General features: G+C 37.8%; 1 protein-coding gene across 1 annotated transcript in view; it reads right to left on the reverse strand.

The window, feature by feature from the left end:
* Positions 1-18,605, reverse strand: part of ATRNL1 (attractin like 1) — a 507,305-nt gene that overhangs the window by 333,083 nt on the left and 155,617 nt on the right. Inside the window, exon 20 of the mRNA XM_061458665.1 lies at positions 15,424-15,517. Within this exon, the coding sequence (XP_061314649.1) occupies positions 15,424-15,517 (94 nt within the window). The remainder of the gene's footprint in view (positions 1-15,423; positions 15,518-18,605) is intronic.

The raw sequence follows: 18,605 nt of genomic DNA on the forward strand, positions 1-18,605 counted from the left end.
CCGCCTGCTGTAATTTAGTGTTCCTAGATTTTTGTATTGCTCTATGTAACCAGTGAGCAGAAGAAGAGTGTCGTGGGAGGTCACATTTTCAGATCTGATTTTAAGTTTGCTCTGATTCCAAATCAGACTCTTGTCATTATTTAGAGCAGCTTTTCTAGCTCAGTGTTTACTTGACTTTTAGTATTTTGTCCTATTTTTACATTGCTGAAAAATTTGTTTTCACATAATATAAAAATAATAGCTGGAGATGAGAACTAATGCTGTAAATCAATCCTTCTGAAGTGATAATATAATAAACCACTCAGGCTTCACTGTGGAAGTTTAGGATATCATCAGGGTGCTTGGATTGATTTATGCCTTTGTAATCAAGCTCCCCAGCCCCATTATCTAGTAAGCTAGATAAAGAATACCACTTATGTTTCAATACATCCACAAAAAGAGGCCTCAAAGCATGCAAAGGTTATGCAGCTTAATTTATGTTTTATACTTTCTAAAGGTGATTCTTCAGTACAAAGGAGAAAACAATAAGGGACCATTTCTAACATTAAGACATCATTATCTTTCAGCTGGTGAGTAGAGATAGGATTGGCCCTATGCTATTTGTTGTTGCCCTATCAGTTATCATTCCCTTAAAATACCTTGCATATGACTGAGAACTTGCTTTTGGTGTCAAATGCTGTGGGTTTATGTTATAAAAGGTAAAATATTACACATACTTTTTAGTAAGGCAGTTTATTTTAACTTACTACTTTCTCCTATTTTGTTTATTTTATGTCATTCACCTGATAACCCAGGCTACAAATGAAAAGACAGAGAAGAAAGGATGTTTAGGTAAGCATATGTGCTTACATATGCTCAGCCTGCAGAATTCATTATCTCAGGGAGTCTGTATCTAGACTTTTAAACAAGAGTGAAACCAATATTCCTCTTAAATAGGCAAATCATCAGCAAGGGACAATAAAAATATAGGCAATCACATCAGATTTCACTGATCAACCACAGAATAAGACTTTAACCCCACTGCTGAAAAAACATAGTTGTTATAGCCTCCTATTTTTCTTCAGTTGTTAAACTACAATTCAAATATCTACTGTTTTCTAAGCAGTTCTTTAAAACATTGCATGCAGTGCCCTTACCTTTGTAACAGAACAAGAGGTATGTACCATGTAACTCAAGCTAGCATTAAAGAAAGGTTTTCTAGCAGTGCCTATACTTGGGACTAGGAGAAGCACAAGAACATTGGCTCTTCTGCAGCAATTGCTGATACAGAATTGCAATGGAGAGAAGATAAGATATATAAGAAAACCTGCACAACTCCTAGATGTCTGCACGCAGAACTGCAGATGAACGCAAGTTTGCTGTAACTGGAAGGCTTCCCAAATTAAGGACTCTCTAAGCATGATTTAGCACTGTGTAACTGATATGCTTAGTCTATATAATTACCAGCAGCTTCATTAAAAAATTAAATGTGAAGTAATGCATTTCTCACTCCCATACCTTAATACCAAAATCCATTTCTTAGTTCTATCTGTGCATACTTTTAATCCTTTATGCACAAAGTTCTTTTCACACTCTCAGAACTACTGAAGCATTTAAAACTAATAAGTGGCAACAAAACATTTTAACTTTAAAACCAGAAATACAACTATTGCAGATAAATTTTCATCTATATGTAAAGCTATACAATTGACTCAAACAGAAAACAGAAAATGGGACCAGCAGGAGGAAGATGCAGATTAGTTCTATTAGAGACCATAAGAGGAGAAGAAAAACCATCTTTCCATCACCAGGAAATTTCTAACAAATGGTGTAACTAGTATGCATCTGACATTGCATCCTTACTGCTCTATAAAACCTTTTCTTTCTTCCTCTTTCTTAGTGAATAAAATGAATAAATATCACAAGCCAAAGCCGACAGATGCATCTACCAACAGGACTTTCATCACAGTGTAGCTTCTTTTACTTATTTGTAAGATTTAAAAATAGATTTAAACATCAAACCAGGACATGGTACTTTGTGCAATCCATATCAAGCAACATAAAGAGACACTATTTTCATTTCAAACTTAGCGATGTGTTGAGAGCTTATAGAGAGCTATGAGCTATCACACTGGTATTTTCCCACTGCTGCTTTCTTTTCCCACTGCTACCTATATACTTATACCAGCTTAATGACACATGGATTAAACCAGATGTTTATTTCAATTCTAACAACTCTTGTACCAAGTACTAATTACCATGCTAATGGCCTATCAGATGTAAATTATAAGTCCAGATTTACACTGCACAATGGATAATATTTTATCTGAGGGTTAAGATCTGAGAATTTTCAAGAGCTTCAAAAAGTCACAAGAGCTATTGATCTATTAAAAAGGAATTAAGAGTCACAGAACCTATTTTATTATGTTTAACATTTGAATTCAGAAATCTTCTTACCTTCATAATTAAATTCAAAAATAATCTAATATTTGGATTACTATATACATTAAACTTATACACTTAAAATAAGTAAAACATGAACATCCAGGACAGGTCTACCTTTGAAAGCTGCTTTCTCCTGCAATAAAAACTGTCATGCAGACCCCTTCTACTTTCATAAGACAAAACAGTAGGCCTGAGGAAATACTTATCAATATATTCTTTCTGATTTTAATATTTGTACATTCAATATAATTTAATTCATGCAAACCATAACTGAACTAGGTACAGAAGTATACCCACTGTTATGTACTGACTTGGATGGCATAAGTCTAAGAATTAAACAGATAAATAAAACCACCCACAAAAGGTCTTTTGGGGGACATCCAATACTACTTAATAAACTCATTATAGAATCCCCCATCAGGAACCTCCAAAAATGTCAGAATTTACATGAGCATGCAAAATTAACTACATGCAGAAACAGCTGGGGTTCCTTTGAAATCATCCCATTTTTACAGATCAGTTTCAGTTGAGAAGAAAGCATGTCATCTGAACCAAAGCTCAATATACCTGTGGCCCACAATAATTTTTACTTGCTCACAACCAGAGTTTGTTAGAGTATTTGAAGTCTAACAGTACATAATGAAAAAACAATTCTGCATCTTGAAATCAATGTAGGTATTTAAATCATAATGCCTTTTCGCAATATAACAATACTCCTTTTGTACTTCAGCCAACCAAACCTCATTTTCTGCTGATAATCATTTAATGAAAATGGATCAATTCCCCTTTTCCTCTAACAAAATACTATGAAAAATCTTGCTTGCTCCCCAATACAGTGCTGCCATGAATGATTCAAGGGAAAGAACCATGGTTTTGCTATAATACTTTTAAGCTCTTCTACCAGAAAATTTGAAGTAATCTATTTTATCCTTGCTAGAAACCACAGGAGAAAATCTGTACAAAGAAGATCATAAACAATTAATGTATCTCCAGACGCAGTAATCAAAATAGCCTATCAGCATCTGGTACTTAGCATCTCATGTCGGTGCCCATTTGTAAATAATGAGCAGTTGGGTTGCACTGGGGCAAGTAGCAGCTGGTTAATCCAACATGCCTGCGGGGGGGCAGCAAGCCAACATGGCTAACAACAGCAGGAAATCTTGGGATGGAGTGGCATGTCCAGCACAACATCTCATCTCACAATAAAGAAGTAGGATTCCTGAGAAGTCAAGGAAAAAGGAAGTTTTCTTGGATATATTCACACAGCTTTCATGTCCCAACATGTGAGTAGCATGTGCTTATGGCTCTTTGCCACATGAATATTTGGGGGGATGGCTCCCAGAATCTGATGGACATTCTGCCTGGTCTCTTGTTGTTGCTGTCTTCATTGTCATGATCCAGTATCATTCTAAGCATTTTTTCAGTCACAAATTTAAAAATCTTGATTGATTCATCTTACCTTAAATTGAAAACTAATAAAGAGAACCTTCCTGTTTCTGACACACTGGAAAAGTGATGGCTTTACACAACCAAAACTGCATTTATTTAAACACAGGTTTTATCAATGTGACAACAATACTGGTGTAAGCCCTTCTTTTGCCTTATCTCCCTTCTCCTCTCTCCCTGCAACTGACAAACTTCCTTTGTCTAAGAATCTGATGGTGGACTATGGGCAACAGCAAGGATGGGGGCATGTCAGGAAACTCTGGCTCTCCTCTGGGCTCTTTTCCAGCACAAAGGACCAATAATGATACATAAAATACTGATAAATCTTATTTAAGGTTCATCTGTATTTCATACACTAGCTGAGATCCCCTTGGGAAGACCAAAAGAATTAAAATCACTCCGATGGAACCGATTTCTCAAATGTGTAAATATACTAAAGCTAACCACTGGTTGGGTTTTATGAAGGCAAAAATCATCATATATATCAATCTGTCTTCTAGAGAAAGGGCCCAAGAAATACTCTATTAGCAACATCTGTTTTGGGGCAGATGCTCACCTGGAAATGTCCTGTCTGCCACAAAGTTTTTTTTTTTGAAAAAAAATTCTCCTTAAATTTCCCCCTTCCTCAAAGGAAATATCCCTTTCTTCCCATCTGCTCCACAGTTAATTGTCCGGAGATCACTGATAGCAGCAGTCAGCAATAGTCAATAATAACGATGTAGAGGGTTATTACTATAACATAGCAAACACTGAATTTAATCAGTTATGATAGAGCAATATATACTAGAATTTTTAAGAAGAACTCCCTCAAACACCTGGTTTTGTCAGTCCCAACTCAGCAGAAGGGTTTTTTCGGATGACATAAGGATGAGCAGCCAGAAAAGTCATCAATTACTGTCTTTCTATAAAGAGAACCCCTCGTCTTTAACCAAAGCAGTAGAAGTCCTGAGTAACTTCATGCTCCAATGGAAATCTGTGTTATTTTTCCTCCCCCGCCTGCAGCAAATAGTCTGCCTTTTTAAAAATGAAGTGCGGTTTTGGATTAGTAAGAAATGGAGGGTTAAGCATGGTCTTCTTTTGAGATTTGGAAAAAAAATAAGCTACCCTTTTAACTCTTCAACAAAGTATCTTCAAGAGTTAATTTTATGGCACAAAGTCTATTAAAAAAAAAAATATTCAACAGACTTTAAAGAGGGAAAACTACCTAGGGAGAAGATCGTAACTTCACTGTCTCCTTAACAGGGACACTATGGTACAAGAACCCCATCAAAACTGAATGGATCAGAGACTAAATCCACAGAGACATATGTACTGTAATGCTTCTTATCTCATCACCAAGCTGTCAGATGGCTAGCTCCTCAAGCAGAATTCCCATATCCAGGATGACTACAACTGTCTGTATAGCAAACAGGTTGCAGTTAGGTGCCTGGGGACAACAAGCTGCAGACCTTCTCAGCTTCCTGTCCACTTGCCTAGATGTGTTTTGTATGACTGGGAGTTACAGGTCAAAATACACACTGACCATAGTTCTGCATAAAGTTCCTCTGGACAGAAATGGCTGGATCAGGATATTCACTGGGGAAGTGTAAGGCACGCAGGACATAAGGTGGACAAGCTGTTACTATCTGAAAATGAGCTTGATTATGACAGCAGGTATAGTGAATAGTGAATATTGAAGATATACACACAATGCCCAGCTATATCAAGGCACAGAAGTTCATCAATAAGTAGCAGTAAAAAGTACTCTGCTAGAGTAACTCACAGATGCTATCCTATACCTGAGAATTTATGATCTGTGAGATTAGTTGTAGCTCCCACAAACTATTACAGTTTATAATCCAACGACAGCAGCATGAAAAGAACAGAATCATTATATTAATGGTTAACAATTAGTGACCATGAAACTCAGGCTGGATGTATTTATAATTTCTGGGGACCCCAGTATCTTATCTGGACAGAAAGAATACACCATGGGGGTATTTGGTTTGTGCACATTAGTAAAGACAACTGTCAGCAGCCTCCTGCAAGCTTGTCATGTAATCTGAACACCACTGTATTGGCTATCTTAAAAGAGATGCTCCTGACTCTTTTTACATCTTCTCAAAGAAGCAGTGCCAATAGATGCACCTCTCCCTCTCAGTTGGTTGCCTTATGAGAGGAGTTATTCATACTGATTTTTGGTTTACGTTACCTTTCGTAAGGCAGTGCTTCACTGATATATCCTGCACTAAGCAAAACAGATTATTCAAATGCTAATCACTGAATGACACGTACATGGCACAAGAGGAACAATTTTTAAAAACAAGGTATTTTGATTCACTTATTTTTGAAAGAAAATCTAGAACCATATATTTTTAAAGTAGGAAACAAAAAAAATATATTGTTTAATTAAATCTATAGCTAGCGTGCATGCTAACATAAACCAGCTGGGCACAAGAGACAGGTACACTGCTTGCATTCCTATTTTACAGCCAGGAGTGTCTGGAAAGTTGTTAAAGAAAGTCTGTTTTGCTCTGCAGTTTGTACTTTTGGAGGTAGCCTAGAGAGAAAATAATGAATATAAAAAGCCTTAGAGAACAACCAAAGCCCAGTGGTGAGTCTGCTCTGTTAAGCTTGGTAAACAAAAAGATATACTCAGGTATATGCATACAGTCAGTTATGGAAAAGCCTAACTTAAGAGGCCAAAAGCAAAATTACTTTATTTTCTTGAAAGAGAAACCCTCATGCCCAAGCTGTTCCCCATTTTTCAGACAATTAATACCAAACTCAGAAAAGACACATTTCATTGGAACAGAACACCCAAGAAAACTACACGTACCATTTTAAATGCAGCTTTTGGAAACAGACATCTTGTTACCATAACTTGTTTTACATTTTGATATCAATATTGCAGTGTTCTCCAGATTTAACATATTCACAACTGACTGACAATAAAATACCAATATACAAAGCTCCTGGCTAAGTGCTTGCAGCTTCTACCTTAGCCACTAGCTCCTTCTCATTCTTCACCACGAACACCACCTCTGAGGAACAATCCAAGATATTTAAACTCCAGTTCTCTATATTTACAAAGTTTGGCAATTTCTTGACTAAAATGTAATGTTTGCAAGTAACACTGCTTACAAGAAGTCTTGTTTCACATCTACAGACAGCCTGCAACTCTGAAAGATCCCAAAGAGCCTTATGAACTTTACATATCATATACTAAATACACCAAAGAACAGAAAGTGAGCATAGTGCAGTACAAAAAAGATCAACAAAAAGGCCGACAGTGTCATAGAACACTACTAACAGTCATTTAAAAACTTATCGAATCATTTAAAAATATTGCAAATCACAAATAGTACTTTTCTTCAAATTTTAGATTAAAAACCATCTCAAATGTTTCAAGTGCCTTTGGAGTATTTAAGCCACTGGAGTGCATTTGGGTCATATTCGAAGCTTTGATATTAGACATTGTTTAAACGAAAGCTACAATTTAAGCAAAAATGATTGATGCCAGAAACATGAATTAAAGGAAAAAAAAAAAAAAGTATCTCAAGTTCTTGATAGATCTGGCAATAATTACTACATGTAGAGCAGAAAATTAGTACATTTAAAGCATATATTTAATGTTGAACTGGGAGTTTTATTGTTCTCCTTAGCAACCTAACGACCTAGTTCTTCAAGAACTTACTGAGGGCTTTAACCTCTCCTTACAGAAACAAGCTAAAATTTTCAGGCAGTTAAATAAGAACAAAGGCTGTCCATAAATCCACATTTTACTGTAATTCTCCTTCAAACATCATAAATAATAGAGTAACATGCATAAGCATGTCAAAGTTTTCTGTTACATGGAAAGCTGAAAGGCTGGACTGAACATGAACAAGGAGAAAACACCTCATGTCAAGTACAACCAAATAGGTAAAACTAATGGTAGAATATGAACAAATGTCAGAAAAAGAAAATAAAAAACTTGTTAAAAAATAGTTTTGTCTAATGTCTTTAAATACTAAATATTATACTTTCTTAATTTAATTTTAGAAGAGCACAGCTCAGCACGGTAACAAGTATTAAATGGATTTTACCATCAACCATGAAAAAGCAGTTCTTCAAGAGAAATGAACATGAGCAGGCAGTGTGAGCTTGCAGCCCAGAAAGCCAACCATATCCTGGGCTGCATCAAAAGGAGCGCGACCAGCAGGTCGAAGGAGGTGATCCTGCCCCTCTACTCTGCTCTCAGGAAACCTCACCTGGAGTACTGGTGTTCTCAACATAAAAAGAACACGGAACTGTTGGAACAAGTCCAGAGAAGGGCCAAGAGGATGATCAGGGGACTGGAGCACCTCCTGTATGAAGACAGGCTGAGGAAGTTGGGGCTGTTCAGCCTGGAGAAGAGAAGGCTGCTTGGAGACCTCATAGCAGCCTTCCAGTATCTGAAGGGGGCCTATAGGGATGCTGGGGAGGGACTCTTCATTAGGGACTGTAGTGATAAGACAAGGGGTAATGGGTTCAAACTTAAAACAGGGGAAGTTTAGATTGGATATAAGGAGGAAATTCTGTCCTGTTAGGGTGATGAGGCACTGGAATGGGTTGCCCAGGGAGGTTGTGAATGCTCCATCCCTGGCAGTGTTCAAGACCAGTTTGGATGAGGCCTTGGGTGATATGGTTTAGTGTGAGGTGTCACTGCCCATGGCAGGGGGGTTGGAATTTGATGATCTCAAGGTCTTTCCAACCGTAACTGTTCTATGATTCTATGACTAAACTACAAGCAACTAGAATCTCCCTGCATTGGTTTTGTTTGTTTGGTTGGTTTTGTGGTTGTGTTTTCATGTGTGTGTGTGTGTCTTTGATAAAGTATGTTCTAAAAAGGTAAATTTTCTATATGATTGTGTCGTGGTTTAAACCCAGTCAGGTAACTTGTTCACTCACTCCCAGTGAGTGGTGCCGAGCTGACAACAATCGAGGTCCGTGTCGTCCCCCCCCCACCGGGGTTTTCCCCTTCCCCGCTCCCGGAGGAACGAGGAGGAGGATCGAAAAAGTGCAACTCCCACGGGTTGAGACAAGAACAGCCCAGCAACCAATGTACACAAATCACCACTGCTACTATCAACTACAACAGTGATAAGGGAAAATAACAAGGGAAGAGAATACGATACCACCGGCCAAGAAAACGAGTTCCACCCGGAAGCCCCGTGTCCTTCCGGGTAACTCCCAGTTACCCCCCACCCCGGGCATGACGTGCTGCGGTATGGAATACCTCCCCGGCTAGCCCGGGTCAGGCGCCCCGTCTCTGTTTCCTCCCGGCTTCCCCTCCTCCCTGCCAAGCATGAGCCTCACAAAGTCCTTGGTCAAGGTAAACATCACTTAGCAACAACCGAAAACATCGACTTCACCAACACTGTTCTCAGGCTGGAAGTCAAAACACAGCACTGCACCAGCTACCACAAAGGAAAAAAAAACATGACTGCTACTGCTGAACCCAGGACAGATTGCTATCAATTTTTCCCCTACCAGGAAGCAGAGAGTGAAGCTCCAGGAGGAAACAATAGGAACAGATTTACTGTGCTATCAGGAAAAAACGCTGCAGTGACACCAACAGAATGGGGAGTTTGACTCGTGGCCCAGAATATTTTTACCTGGCTTTCCATCTGGTAAGAAGAATTACACCATTCTGTGCAGGGGAATTATACAGAAAAGGTGTCCTGGTTTCAGCAGTAGCAGTCATTTTTCTCTTCCTTAGTAGCTGGTGCAGCACTGTGGTTTTGACTTTCGGCCTGGGAACAGTGCTGATAACACCAATGTTTTTAGTTACTGCTCAAATGTTTAGACTGACCCAGAGCCTCATGCTCTGCCAGGGAGGAGGGGAAGCTGGGAGGAAGCAGAGACAGGACACCTGACCCAAATTAGCCAAAGAGGTATTCCATACCACAGCACATTATGCCCACTATATAAACTGGGGGCAGTTACCCAGAAGGGCTAGATCACTGCGGGGTTGGACTAGGTATCGGTCCGTGCTTGGTTGGGCAGGGTGGGGTTAGCTATTGGTTGGCAGGTGGTGAGCGGTTGTATTCTCTTCCCTCGTTATTTCCTTTATCATTATTATTTGTGGTGGTAGCAGCAGTGATCTGTGTTATACCTTAGTTACTAAACTGTTCTCATCTCAACCTGTGGGAGTTGCATTCTTTTCTGTTCTCCTCTCTGTCCCTCCAGGAGTACAGGGAGAGGAGGGGGGGGGAGTGAGAGAGTGACTACATGATTTATAGCTGACTGGGATTTCCTATTCAAGCTCGTTGTGTAGTTAGTGCAGCCCATTTACTCCACGTAGCATCAGTTGCATGATGTGTAGAGGAGACCCTGCCTTTGAACATCCAGCCCAGCACGGGCAACTGGGGGTACCAGGAGGAGCTGTGCTTCAGTGCCAATCACTTCCGAAGCAGCTCGAACCCCTTCACAGGCTGCGAGTACCTCTTTCTCAGTTGGGGTGTAGCTGGCATGAGATCCTTTGTATGCCCAACTCCAAAAGCCGAGGGGTTGACCTTGAGTCTCCCCTGGAGCTTTCTGCCAGAGGCTCCAGGTAGGACCATTCTCGCCAGCTGAGGTGTACAGTACATTTTTGACATCTGGCCTGGTCTGGACTGGTCCAAGGGCTACTGCATACAGCTGGATAGTTAAAAATCTTATTCTTATGGAAATCAGACTATCAATAAGTGCGTATTATATATGCACAGATCCTTACATTATTAAATAGCTTTTTTAAGTTGCATACAGTGACGATTTTAACAAATAAAACAGGGTACATTTTTATAAATAAAATGGTAATTCTTCCCCCTCGTCAGGAGAAATAACAGTATGACTATGAATACTGTCTGAATACTTATTGGAATTAGAATTAAAATGAGCAAAATATTACTTTTTAAATCCAGAATACCATGGATTTATACATTTTATACTTTTCAATTTATCTGTCTTATAATAACACAAAATAGGCTATGAAATATGATATTAAAAAGAAGGATTTTTTTTTCTTTCTCTATGATTTTATTTCCACCTAGGAGTTTGTCCTGGGTTCAGCAGTAGCAGTCATTTTTCTCCTTCTTGGTAGCTGCTGCAGTGCTGTGTTTTGACTTTCGGCCTGATGTTTTGGTCTGGCCAAGGACTTTGTGAGCCTCATGCTCTGCCAGGGAGGAGGGGAGGCCAGGAGGAAGCAGAGACAGGACACCTGATCCAAACTGACCAAAGAGGTATTCCATAGCACAGCACGTCATGCCCAGGAGGTAACTGGGAGTTACCCAGAAGGGCTGGGAGACTGCAGGGTTGGAGGAAGTATCGGTCGGTGCTTGGTCAGGCTGGGTGGGCAAGTTATTGGTCAGCTGGTGCTGAGGTGTTGTATTCTCTTCCCTTGTTATTTCCTTTATCATTGTTATTATTGGTGGTAGCAGCAGTGATTTGTGTTATACCTTAGTTACTAAACTGCTCTTACCTCAACCCATGGGAGTTGCATTCTTTTTGATTCTCCTCTCTGTCCCTCCAGGAGCAGGGGGAGGGAAAGAAGGGGGGGAAGTGAGTGAATGAGTTGCCTGACTGGGTTTAAACCACAACAGAGTTGTTTTTACAGAAGTCTTGAAGCCCAGTTTTTGTTCAGTTCTTACATGGTTTTCTGGTAGTTCTCTTTCTACACACCACAGCAGATAATCGACATTTTACCGGTTCCCAGTTAGGTAAAATAATTATTATTCTGGTTTAACACCTGGGAATTTATATATACTAGCATGATACCTAACCCACCTATCATTTAAATATACAGTTTCAATACCAGCAGGACAGTTCCAATGCCCCAAAATCAACCACAGCAGAAAGTACTTAACAAAAGAGAGTGATTTCCTTCCTCCAAAAGTACAGCAATGGCTGTTAATGGGGAAGTACAGTGCAATAAATGTTATGGCACATCCAGTAAAACCTGACAATTTGAAAAATTCACTATGGAACCTTATTTCCACCAAACATTCGTAACCCTGCAACCTTACCAGATGTCATCCCTTGTAAATCCGTGTAAATCTGGAGATACAAAAACTACAGACACAGCCCCAAGTGAAGGCTGGCTCTTGGAAGATCCCAGGCAAAATTTCTCAAAGAATGATGTAACTAACCAGTTAATTCTATAATTTTTAATTTTTCTTCCTTGTATCCAGTAAATTCTCCCTCATCTGATCTCAAAATTTCAACTTTGAAACAACCCCTTAACATGTTCCTTACATTTCCATATTCCTACTCCTGAAAGTTAACTGTGTGTATAATCCTGCATATGGATACAATAAAACCTCTGTAGATTAATTACTATAAGGGAATTAAATGAGCAGCTAGCAAGTCTAATATTACAGAAAATAAAGAAACATGGCAAAATATCATGTAAATGGATGCTCAGTTCCGTCTTAGAACACTAATTCTGATTTAAAGTGCCAGTGTGCTTTGTGCTATTCAACAGCGCAATTCAAAAAGTAATGTAATAGATATTGCTATACTAAAAAGAAAAATAAAGAAAAAATAAAAAAAAATAAAGAAGATCCTCCATAAAACGACAAGGGAGGGAAAAAGAAGGGGAATATTTTTAAGTTTCCTTGATTTCCTAAAAACAACACCCCCCGCGGCATGATGCTCACCTGATGAGCAGATATAAAAGCATCAGAGGGAAGGCGGAAGAGATGGAGGGAGGGAGAGAGACACATAACATAAAGCCCTGAAGCTATGACTTTCCAATCAACAGGATTCTTGACAGGAATATAAATCCAACGCACACCAAACAGAGTTTGGAATTTTCAGAGAAATCCTTATTTTAGAAATAACAGGGTTGTAGGTTTGTTGCTGAGGCTGGACAACAGCCCATCTAACAAGTGCCAAATAAATCAAGTCAATAAATAAATAAATAAAAATGCATCCAAATCTATGAAGAACAGTATTCACACTTTGAATCAGGTTCCAGAAGACTTACCAAGAATAAAGTAATCAATACAAGTAAAGCATTTAGCCGATTTAAAATCACCCTAATCTTCTCGATAACTACCGTACATGTAATTTAAAACTATAATATGATACTGTCAACACATTTTGAGTGTAAACATTTTTACAGGGGAAACGGTTTTCTCTTTTTTTAACCGGGATACAGATCTGATCAAGTCTATAAACTTCATATGAAGTTTACAAATTAGATAGCAGAAGGTGACTGGATTCAATGATTCACGAGTGAACTGTTTTTTATGTTGTTCATCTCCTAAGGGATATTCTAAAGGAAATAATTAAAAAAACATTTGACTGGAACTTGCACAGATGGATGGATACCCTCCCAAAGCAAGCATCGGAGTAAAATGACAAATCCCAAGTGTATTGTCTGATGATACACTAAACTCTAAATCTGTCTTTATCAGCTCTCCACAGGATATACAGTGATTCTTAACAGTGAGTCTCTAGTACTGAAATTGTGTCCTAGATAGTCTCCTAATGCATTCAGACTGCAACTGGTCTCTTTCTATATGTGCTGACATAAACTAGATAGCCTACATAGCCTCTATTTATTTCTTTTTTTAAGACCAGATTTAGGAAAGAACTTAAGAGCAGAAACTCAATTTTTATGCTAATATTTGTGTCTATAAACACAACAGATGTGAAGGTCACAATCTGAAATGTGATCACAGCCAAAAGCAATTTGAAAATGGCTGCTCTGCAGTTTATTTCATCCAAAAGAAACCATTTGGAACACCAAATGCTTTAACACCCCAGCTTGTCCTGGGTAAGCCTTTGGTTTATGTAAGAATCTAGGAAGGAGAATGTATTGTATGTGACAAAAACTAGGGATTTTCAGTCTGAATTAAAGAGTCTAAATTCAAATTTCCATTTCTTCCACTTTGTGGACTTGCTGTGACGCCTGACCAGACAGGAAAACCCACCACCAAGGCAACCTTTTCTCTCCTAGTTCAGTAAATGGGATCAAAGAACCCTTTCTAACAAACTCAGGACAGCAGACGGATAGGGCTGAGCTGCACAGCTGACCATATGAGACAAAAGTTCCAAATCAGAGGAGAGAAAACGATTATGAAGCAGATGCAAGACAAAGGGAAAACAATAGCAAAATAGGTATGTGAAATACACACTGGGGAAAAGGTCCATAAAAAGCACCTTAGGCCAAATGGTAGTTGGTAGAGGATTGGAGTTAGGAGCAAATAAACTATTTCCTGCATTTGGAGTGTTAGGATATACAGAAGAGTAGATTCCCCCACACACCGTTGTTTGTAAATAGATAGAATGGCAGCAACATATGTCCACAGCACACTGGTAATCAAATGACTGATTAACATCTGTGTTTGGGCACAAATGGATAAAAATAACTCCTCAGTGAAGACTTAATTCCTAGTTTAAAGATATTATTACTCTCTAGCTTTTGTCATGATAAAATTTCATCATTTAGTCCTAACCCTGGTTTCCTATCTCATGCTGAGAGTCTCCAATTAGCTAGACAAAAAAGTCCCAGAGGCACCACTGAAACAGTGTACCTGGCAGCACAGATCTTTCTCATGTCTATACACATAGCATCTCCATCAGGTGTTATTGTTTCTTGCCTATTTATGAAGCAAAGCATTAAGGGTATGATCCAAGCTAGTTCACAAAGTGTATCAAAGACGAATCCACAAATTCAGTGAAAGAATATGCCCTGTGTCAGGTAGAACATTATGTCCTGGCACCTTTCCCTGCTCAAAAGGAATAAGCTGTATTTATTCCTTTTCCCCAATTCCAACCAACATTGCTAAGACAATTCTGTGGCCAGAAACGGTTTAAAACAACTATAATTGTGAAAGGAATAAGGTTCTTACTGGATAGTGCAGTGTACAGAGCAGAATGAACTGAAAGAAATAACTTTAAATATAAGACTATTCATAGTTAACTTTAACGTGTTGTTTCTCCTACTTGACAAGTTACTCTAGTAGTTCCTTGTTCACAGTCCCCCCATTTATTATGTTCTATCTTAAATTGCAAGCTCTTTCTCTAAGCAAACACAATAAGCTATTCCAGTACAAAACAAGATAAAATAACTGTACTTCCCGTAACATTCCTTTGTTCTATATTTAATGATACGGGAAAATGCCTAAATCACTGTGCACCTTACGTTTCTAAAATTCTACAAATCTAATCACTACAGACTCTATTCAAGATATGACAAACATACTGAATATAATTACTAATTTCACAGATATTTTTCTTTACAATGATTAAAAAAAAAACCCTTAAATCTTACAAAAGGAAAACAACAACTGGTAATTCTCCAGTTACTTTACAGGTAATACTTTACAGGTATTTTTTAAAACTATAGTCTGCAAAATACTGCTAATATTGGTGGTGTAATTCTTTAACAAAATACTAAGTAATATTGAAATTTCCTAAGAAATGCAGGGAACTCTAGATTCATCACTAAAACACTGTTAGGTCAATCACAAAATCCAAAACCAAAAGCAAATCGAAACCAGGGAAAGAGTGATTATATACTAGTCAAAATTGCAATTCAGGGCTATATTGAATTGTACTCACAGTTGACACTGGTCTCCTTTGATTCCTTTAGTTGTGCAGAAACATTTTCCTGTTTGCATGTGACAAATATTTGCATGTCCACTGCACGTGCAAGCTATAAAAATCAGAAAAGAAAAGTGAGATTTCTTCACCCACATTTTACCTTATAGCTAAAGGAACTTTAATGGATTTTAATGCATCCTAAATACATTTCCTACACGCTGTATTAAAAAAAAAAAAGTATTACTACTTCAATTATAAGCTTTTTGAAAAACATTTCACTAGCACATCATTTTTCACTACCACATCATTTAGTTTATTTTCTGTAGAGTTAAGAACTATACATGTGTCATTAAGGGCTCTCCTCCACGCCTCAAATAATAGCAGTTTCAGAATAGCCATTAAAGTCCATCATTCCAATGTGCAATACAGAAAATTAGAATACATCTTTTCTATACAAGGTGAAATCCTGACCAATGGCAAAAGTAATGGCAAAATTCCATTAGTTTCACATGTCTAATTAAAGAAAGTTATTACTGCAGATGTCTGGTAAAATATCTAACTTGGACTCTTCCTTTTTACTAAAGCAAACAAAGTTTTTAAACCATTTGAACAGAAACAGAGGGAATAGTATAGTTATGCTCCACAAAAATAATATTCTACAAGCAAAAACCAACAACTTTGGAAGCTCCTGAAGTTTGAAATGGAGAAGAATCACAGAAACATCATCTTCACTCCTTTTTAAACTCAATGGCTAAAGTAAATCTCTCCATGACGCTCTCACTGATGCTCTTGCTGCCTGATTGATTCTCATCCCAAAACAAACCTTTGTGTTTCCAATTCAAGGGCTTTCTTCTTGCTTTTCCTTCCCATGTTTATACAAATGACTATCTTGTTTAGGCAGTCCTCCCTGTTTTCTAACCAAGCGTACAAAACTTAATAACCTCCCTCTGGTAAATGTGTCAATAAGCTCCCACATCATACTGGAATAACTACCTCCTAATATTCACATTACATTTAAAGTCTTCTTTCAATACAAAGCAACCCTGAAAGTACCTTGATTATCGTATTATGCTTTCACTGACATTTTAATTATGACTGAGATAAAAGATTTAATATGTGGGCTCCTGCTTGGGAACAGATAGAATACTAAGCGGTGACCTGTACACAATAAAAGTTTATTTTCCACTTTATAATCCTAACATCGGATTTCTATCAGAGGGATTGAGTTTTAATGTTCCTAGTCTACTGATAAAGGATAATACATAATGAATACTTCCATGACAGTGTCCCACACCATATACACTCTAAGCTCCCTGAACCAGCATAGGATAAATAAGGAAAAAGGTAACATAACAGCCAGACTAGAACCACAATTAAACATATTATTGACAGAATATTTCAATGTCAGGAATGGTTTGTTCAGAACTTGTTAAATAGCCACTGGAAGCTGAAAGAGTGATTCTTACTACAGAGGTACTACAGATCCAAACTGCTAGAAACACCAGAATTTTCTATGCAGCATACATGATGTTTTTCTCTCTTTCATAATACAGCTTGTAACATTTCTGAAAAACACCTGCAGTTACCACAAAGTGCTAAATTTTGTAATCTTGCTATGATCCTGACACTCTACAATTAACATTTGTTCATTGATGTGCTGCTACTATATAATCAGTTATGCTTTCCTAAACCCATTCAAGTTTTTCCCTCTATATTTATGGAATGATTAGTTAGGCACTTTAAACTGGAAAAGCTTCTTCTCAAAAGTCATTTTTATTTGTGTAAATCTGCTACACTTTCAGTGGAAAACTAAGGAATATATTCTTAAGAGCTTATTTCTTGTATTTTCTTGTATAGTTTATATATTCTTATATAGCTTTACGGTTAATGGCTCTTAACAGTGATGCATCATTACAAGACAGCATAAAAGCTATAAGGGAGGTAAAAGGGTGAATTCTAACCCATATGCCAATACGTAATTGTCAATGTATTCACAAATACAGAATCTATTGCCAACCAACTTTAACTGAATATTCCCATAGTCATTGCTCACTTAATAGGAAGTAGTAGATCACAAATGTAAAGTGGAATTTCTTTAAATTGAATAGCTTTTCTTTTAGTGAAAGGATTTAAACATTGAGTTATAAGAGTCTTTGGACACTCTGCATCTTTAACCACCTTCCTGGGGAAAAAAAAAAATGGAAAGATAAAATGGATTATACAGTAAAGGTAACAGATGTAGCCATATGAGATTTTGTGGAAGGGCAAAACCATTTCCTTTGGCAGCTCAGACATGACTTGTATTCTGAGTTCATGGAATTACTGATAAATCAAACTTTTCAGCACCATTTCTCCCCAGGGACATCTAAATCAAATCAGCACTAATACAGTGTACTTTAGTGTGCTATGTGCTCACTCACACAGCAATCCACAGGTGAACTCCTCTCCAATCAACCAGGTACCTCCTTCCATTTAAACTGCAACATGTTTTAGTCCCTGCACTCTGTATTTGAGGTTTCCTGGATTTATACAGGAGAATCAAACCATATAAACAACTGATGGAATTTTTTTTTCCATGGAGTCTTGTCTAAATTTTGATCTAGGTATTTTCATAGGGCACACAAATAAAGGATATAGTCACAGTTTGGTCTTTCTCACCAAAGCACCGACATGGCTGCTTTACCTCACCTTCATTTTTAAGACACATATGAAGCTTCCATAGTGCTAACATCAGTAGGGTTAGAAAGGGAGAAGAAATTAGGAGCTCAGAAGACTCAGAACCTTGTATTCTGGATTCCTCCTCAACAAAAAAAAGCTAGTTCTGACAAGCCCAGAAGCTAATTTTCTTCTGTTAAAAGATGAAGAGAAATTACTTTCGTTCATCAAGTTCCTAGTAATTTAACTGCTCCCTGGATAATCCCTTGAAAAAGGACATCAGGAGCTAATCATTTTTACATTATTTTAAAAGTCTCATCTGGACAAATTTTATTTAACAGCAGTAAATGCATCTTTTAATTAATCTCAGGCTTGCAAGTCTGTGATGCAAAGTGGATTTCTAACAATCTGTGGACCTCTGTGTTTGGAGTAACATGAAAACCAAAATACATAAAAGCTACCTCTGCTGTTACTGAAGCAAATGAGAATATATGTTATCAAACAAATGCAAGAGCAGAAACAGGACAATATTATAGTGCATTCAT

The sequence above is a fragment of the Pezoporus flaviventris genome, unplaced genomic scaffold (genome assembly GCF_033815535.1).
Source record: "Pezoporus flaviventris isolate CSIRO_AGI_PZ_B2104156 unplaced genomic scaffold, CSIRO_AGI_Pfla_v1 ptg000029l, whole genome shotgun sequence".
Classification (NCBI taxonomy): domain Eukaryota; kingdom Metazoa; phylum Chordata; class Aves; order Psittaciformes; family Psittacidae; genus Pezoporus; species Pezoporus flaviventris.